The sequence below is a fragment of the Mus caroli genome, unplaced genomic scaffold, assembly GCF_978045245.1.
Source record: "Mus caroli unplaced genomic scaffold, Mus_caroli_1 scaffold_8, whole genome shotgun sequence".
NCBI lineage: Eukaryota > Metazoa > Chordata > Mammalia > Rodentia > Muridae > Mus > Mus caroli.
Window position 1 is genome coordinate 18,459,805 of NW_028227263.1, and position 6,384 is coordinate 18,466,188.

Here is a 6,384-nt window from a genome sequence, read left to right on the forward strand (position 1 = left end):
AACTCCCAAGCAGACATAATACAAAGGAGGTGGAGTAGAAACCTAACCCAGCCTTCTCCTCCCATCCTGAGTCCTTCCAACCATCTACCTAAACACGTGAAGGCTCACTCCACCTCCCACCCTCTCTTCCTTCCACGCCCTTCGATATCATGCTTCAAGTTTGTGTAGGTTCCCTCTTCTCTCGCCGGGATTCCTGGGTCCCACATCACCTATACCGTCCATCCCCTGGAGTCTCCTCGTCTTCTTTGGCTCTACAGAGCCTTCTGGTTTCCCCTGTCACAGACAATGTCCCTTTCCCATCCCTCCTGGATTTCCTACCAAACAGCTGGAGTCCCAGTAGCAAAAGTCTGGGGCCCGCAATCCGGAAACTCATCTGCGCTTAGGAGGGACCTGTGGGTCCGGACTCGATCTCAGAGAGCTCTTAAGATTTGCTGGCAACCTAGACCCGGGAGGAAGAGGGAAATGGTGGCTTCTCTTGCATGGGGCCCCTTCCAGTATAACTTTCTCAGGGCTGCCAGGCTGATGACACTGGGTGGGGGTGGAAGGAGGGGTGCGCTCCTGTCCGGGTTGTGAAACCTCTCTGTTCAGAGAGGAAGTATAAGCAGGTTAGATACATTTCCTGTGCCTACTTGCATTTTCACATCATCCAAGAGCAGACAGCAAGGCGGTTAAATTACTGCCACTTCAGCTAGGCAACCTCCGCTCTCATACCAGGCCCCGGAAGACTCTTCAAAGCCTGATAGAAGGGAGGGAGGAGGGGGGGGGGGGGCGTAAGGGGGGAGGGGAGAAGTGCTGTAATTATATTATCTAAAACAACAAACAAACAAACAAACAAGCCAGATAGAGGGTTGCTCAGGAAGCATCCCTAAAGCGTCCCTGCTTGAACCACACAGGAAGATTGTGGGTGACAAAAGGATGCATGCAGGAAAGAGAGCCTGGAGCAAGCCACAGAGCTGCAGGCTTCAAAGCTAATTTCTTTTCTTTTCTCTTTTCTTTTCTTTTCTTTTCTTTTCTTTTTTCTTTTCTTTTCTTTTCCTTTCCTTTCTTTTCTTTTTTCTTTTCTTCCTTTCCTTTCCTTTTCCCTTCCTTCCTTTCTCCTCCTCCTCCTCCTCCTCCTCCTCCTCCTCCCCCCCCCTCCTCCTCCTCCTTTTCTTTTTTCACATTTTTTCCCAAGACAGGGTTTCTCTGTGTAGCCCTCGGTGCCCTGGAACTCACTCTGTAGACCAGGCTGGCCTCGAACTCAGAGATCTGAGATCTGAGATCTGCTTGCCTCTGGGGTTACTGGTGTGCATGCACCACTACCATTTGGTTAATTTTGTTTCTTAAAAAAAAGAAAAAGAAAAAGAACTCAGGACACAAAGACAACTCAATAACAACTTTAAAAAGACAACTTTTGGGGGGATTCTTTTTTTATTTCTTTTCTTTAAAAAAAAAAAATCACTGGGCCCATAAGATGGCTCAGTGACTAAAAGGACTTGAGGTGTTAGCCTGACAGTCCGAGCTCCACCCACAGAGCCCACATAAAGGTCAAAGGTCAAGGTTGTCTTCTGCCCTCCCCATGTGTTCCCCGCTCCCCATCGTACACACATAGTAATTTTTAAACATTCAAAGTTTTATAAATAAATATATTTTTCAAAATCAAAAATAACAATAATTTTCGCAGTGCAGGGATCAAACTGATGCATTCTATTACAAAGCTTTGCCCCTCAGTTCATATTATTTAGGGGGGGGGGTGTTGTTTTGTTGGGTTTTTCTTTGTTTGTTTGTTGGTTTCGTTTTGTTTTGAGACAAAGTTTCTCTACGTACCCCTGGCTGTCCTAGAACTCACTCCATATACCAGGCTGGCCTCGAACTCATGAATATCTCTTTGCCTCTGCCTCCAGAGTTCTGGGATTAAAGGCATGTGGCATCACGCCCAGCCATTTATTTATGTTTTCAACAAGCACTCTCCCACTAAACTACCTGCCCGCCCAGGCAGACATTTCTTTAACCATGAAATAGAAATGGCTGACAAACAACATTAGTTATTATAGAAAGAGCACGGCAGCCTATAAGACCTGCAAATGGGGGTGGAAACAGGCATGAGGTACCCCTAAGGCAAACTACAGTGCAGACAGACCCTGAAAACAGCCGGGGGTGGGGGGGAGGGGGAGCAACCAGGTGCAAAGTCTCAGATGTGGAATTTCATTTGAGTGACGTGTCCAGAATAAGTAAATGTGTATGTGTGTGGTGGTGGAATCAAATGTAGTGCCTCAGGCTTGTATTTCAGTTGTCTATCACTGAACTGCGTCCCCAGCCCCCAGACAGGTAAGCCTGAAGAGATGAAGTGTGGATGAGTAACTGCCAAGGAGCAGGAGGAGAGCGAGGCTGCGGGGGGGTGGGGGGGGTTGTTGTCAAGTTCTTTAATGTTTCATGTTCTGGGTTGAGATGGTAGAGATGACTGTACGACTTCATGAACATATATGAGAAAGCTTTTAAATGAGTGTATGTCTGTGTCTCTTTCACTCTCTGTGTGTTTGGTTTTTGTTTAAGATAGGCTCTTGATTGGCCCAGGTTGGCCTTACACAGCAGTCTTCTTCTGTATTGGCTTCCTAGAAACAACACACTAGGTCTGAATATATTAACAGTGACTGAACTGGCCACTTTCTTTTTGACATAAGTGTCCAAAAACGTGCAGTGGAAAGAACACTTAGCACCTTGTGCTTGCAGGGCTGGGTGTCCAACTGCAGAAAGATAAAATGAGTGATGTCTCTAACCCGGAAGAAAAATCAACTCAAAGTAGGTCAAAGTCTTTAATACTCAAAGTGTTACAGGAAAACATGGGAAATACACTTCACCATACAGCTCTAGGCCAGCTGTGCTGACACTAGCCCAGCACTTGGGAAGCAGAGGCAGGGGGATCTCTGAGTTTGAGGCCAGCTGCTCTACAGAGTAAATCCCAGGCAAGACAGGACTACATCCACCAGAAAGAGAAAAAGGAAAACATGAAATAGATATTTCTCAGAAGAAAAAATACAACAAATGGTCAATAAGTATTTTTAAAAGTGTGCAATCTCCCCAGTCCTCAGAGAAATGTAAATTAAAACTACTTAACCTTACATTGTGCCTCACCCTAGTCAAAATGGCTGTCATGAAGAAACCTTACATTGTGCCTCACCCTAGTCAAAATGGCTGTCATGAAGAAACCTTACATTGTGCCTCACCCTAGTCAAAATGGCTGTCATGAAGAAACCTTACATTGTGCCTCACCCTAGTCAAAATGGCTGTCATGAAGAAATCTAACAACAAACAAACACTGATGAGGATGTGGGGAAAGAGGAACTCTTATTTACTCCTGGTGGAAGCCCAAACTAATACAGAATTATGGAAATCAATATGGAAATTTCTCAAAAATGAAAACTCTAACTACCATATGAGTGAGCTCCACTCCTCCTGGGCCTGTGCACATGATAAATACTCTACCACAGCGCCACTTGGTCTTCTGAGCTTAGTGTTCTGTGCTCAGAGCAGCAGAGAAACTGAGGCAGCTTAGACACCCATCAACTGATGATGGATAACAAACATGTAATATAGATACATTCTGGAGTGCTATTCAGATGTAAGGAAAATTAAGCTGTGACATTTGTAGAAATATGGGTGGGTCTGGAAAGTATAATATTAAATGAAGTACCCAAACTCAGAAAGACAACTACATAACTTTCTTTATCATCTGGGGGCCTTAATCTTTAAAGTACAAATGTATTTGTATAAATAAGTATGGATAAAGCCTAAAGAACCAAGAAGGGTAGTGGCGCACGCCTTTAATCCCAGCACTTGGGAGGCAGAGGCAGACAGATTTCTGAGTTCGAGGCCAGCCTGGTCTACAAAGTGAGTTCCAGGACAGCCAGGACTACACAGAGAAACCCTGTCTCAAAAAACCAAACCAAACCAAACAAAAGAAGAAGAAGAAGAAGAAGAAGAAGAAGAAGAAGAAGAAGAAGAAGAAGAAGAAGAAGAAGAAGAAGAAGAAGAAGAAGAAGAAGAAGAAGAAGAAGAAGAAACAAGAAGGAAACTGGGCAGTGGTGGTGCACACCTTTAATCCCAGCACTTGAGAGGCAGAAGTAGGCAGATCTCTGAGTTTAAGGCCAGCCTGGTCTACAAAATGAGTTCCAGGACAACAGGAACCTAGAGAAACCCTGTCTCGGAAAAAAAAAAAAAAAAAAAAAAAAGACACAGTAAGAGCAGGTGGATCAAGAGTTCAAGACCATCCTCAGCTACTTTGTAAATTCAAGGCCAACCTGGAGTATATGAGACTCCATCTCAAAGATAAAACAAAATAACATTTGTATGTGTGTATTTTGAAAATCTTGAGGATGAAGCTGATGAAATAATTCAGTGTGTTAAGGTACTTGCTGCAACCCTAGTGACTCGACTTCAATCCCTGAGACCCATACAGTAAAAATCAAGAACCAACTCCCCCAATATTGTCCTCTGGCCCACACATGCATGCCCTCCTACAATCAATCAATCAATCAATCAATCAATCAATCAATCAATGTATTAAAAATAAAAATCTTGCCAGGCATGGTGGTGTACATCTTTATTCTCAGCACTCTGGAGAAAGAAATGAACAGATCTCTGAGTTTAAAGCCAGCATGGTCTACACAGCAAGTTCCAAGACAGCCAGGGCTACACAGAAGAACTCTGCCTCAAACACACACACACACATTGAGCTGCTAGACAGCTGAGGGTGCCTCTGGATCTTCCTGCCCCCAGCATCACTGTGCTGGGATCATCACCCTGTGCCATCATACCTCTTTTACTAGGTCTAGAATGTCCGAGGCCTTCATGCCTCCTAGGTGAGCAACAACGCAACATCCCTCCACAACCTGATTCTAAACAGTGGCAATTTTGGTAGAATGAGCCTTAAACATTTCTTTATTAACTGATTTTTTTAAACAACACGAATGTGTAATTTTACTATTTATTTTAAAAAGCATAAAAACAAGGCATAAACCTGTAATCACAGCTACTTGAGAGGCCAAAGCAGGAGGATGGCAAGTTTGAGTAATTTAGAAAAATGGAAGACTCTGTCTCAAAAGCTAAGGAAGGATGAAGCCGGGGCAGTGCCACGAGGCTCCAGGCTGTCGCCCATGCTGACAACAGACGGGATAAGGGCAGAGGTGCTGTATTACAGTTTAATTCTCTCTGTGCTGAGCAATCTTTTCAGCCTGCAAGGTCAGAGGCTTTCCTCACTGGTGTAGCCCCCATCTCTGTCTCTGTCTCTGTCTCTGTCTGTCTGTCTGTCTGTCTGTCTGTCTGTCTGTCTGTGTCTCTCCAAGGTTTCTCTGTGTAGCCCTGGCTGGCCTGGAACTCAGAGGTCTGCCATTCTCTGCCTCCTAGACAATGGGTGCACCACTAAACCCAGCTCCTAAACTGTCATCTAGCCGGATTCAGGTGGCGTGGATTGCTGTGGACACACAGGTGATGGCAGGTAAAAGAAAAGGCTAGGGGCTGGTGAGATGGCTCAGTGGGTAAGAGCACCCGATTGCTCTTCCAGAGGTCCAGAGTTCAAATCCCAGCAACCACATGGTGGCTCACAACCATCCCTAACGAGGTCTGGCGCCCTCTTCTGGAGTGTCTGAGGACAGCTACAGTGTACTTACATATAATAAATAAATCTTATAAAAAAAAAAAAGATACAAGATACTGCCAAAATTTAAAAAAAAAAAAAGAAAAGAAAAGAAAAGGCTAGAGCCTGTGATTGGGCAGTAGAAAAAGAAGGCAGGCTGAGAGTTTTAGAGACAGGACAGAGAGGGACAGAGAGACAGAGAACGGACAGAGAAAGATGGAGGAAGAGGACAAACTGGATCCATGTGACTTGAAGTAGCCACAGGTAGCTATGAATATCGTAGAAGAGCATTAGAGTAATATAGGGCAGTTTGTCCAGTCTAGGTGGGCAGCTTGTATAAATATCAATTGACTCTGGGTTCATTATGTGGGCATTTTGTGGGTTGAGAATTTACTGATGTAAATCTAACTGATAATTTACAAGCCTCTGGAGTTTTGATTTTACTGGGCTACGGGTATTTGTGACAGCTAGCTATAGGGGGGCAGATGACAAGGAATGTAAGTGGTTTGGCAGCAAGCAAACCGAGGGAATTTGGGCAGACTGCCTCATGGGGATAGCCATGGGGGCAGGAAGACCACTGTGGGCAGAGTAGCCAGCAATAGCAGAGATTGTTTTATAGTAGTTACACGCACCAAGGTGTAACTTAATATATGGTTCATCCTGAGGCTGAAGGGAACCAGATCTCCCTACAGTTTTGAATCTGCCATATTGAGCAAGTCCTGAGCTTCCAAACTTCAGCGGAGAAACAGAAGCAGAATAAGTACATTCATTAC

General features: G+C 44.6%; 1 protein-coding gene across 4 annotated transcripts in view; it reads right to left on the reverse strand.

Annotated features, from left to right (window-relative positions):
* The window catches only part of Itgal (integrin subunit alpha L), a 38,133-nt gene extending 37,548 nt beyond the window's left edge, over positions 1–585 (reverse strand). For 3 of the 4 annotated variants that reach the window (XM_021169193.3, XM_021169192.3, XM_021169190.3), the window contains exon 1: positions 319–585. In XM_021169193.3, the coding sequence (XP_021024852.1) occupies positions 319–373 (55 nt within the window). In that variant the 5' untranslated portion in view covers positions 374–585. The remainder of the gene's footprint in view (positions 1–318) is intronic. The other variant, XM_021169191.3, reaches the window with a different exon arrangement.
* Positions 586–6,384: the final 5,799 nt, after the last annotated feature.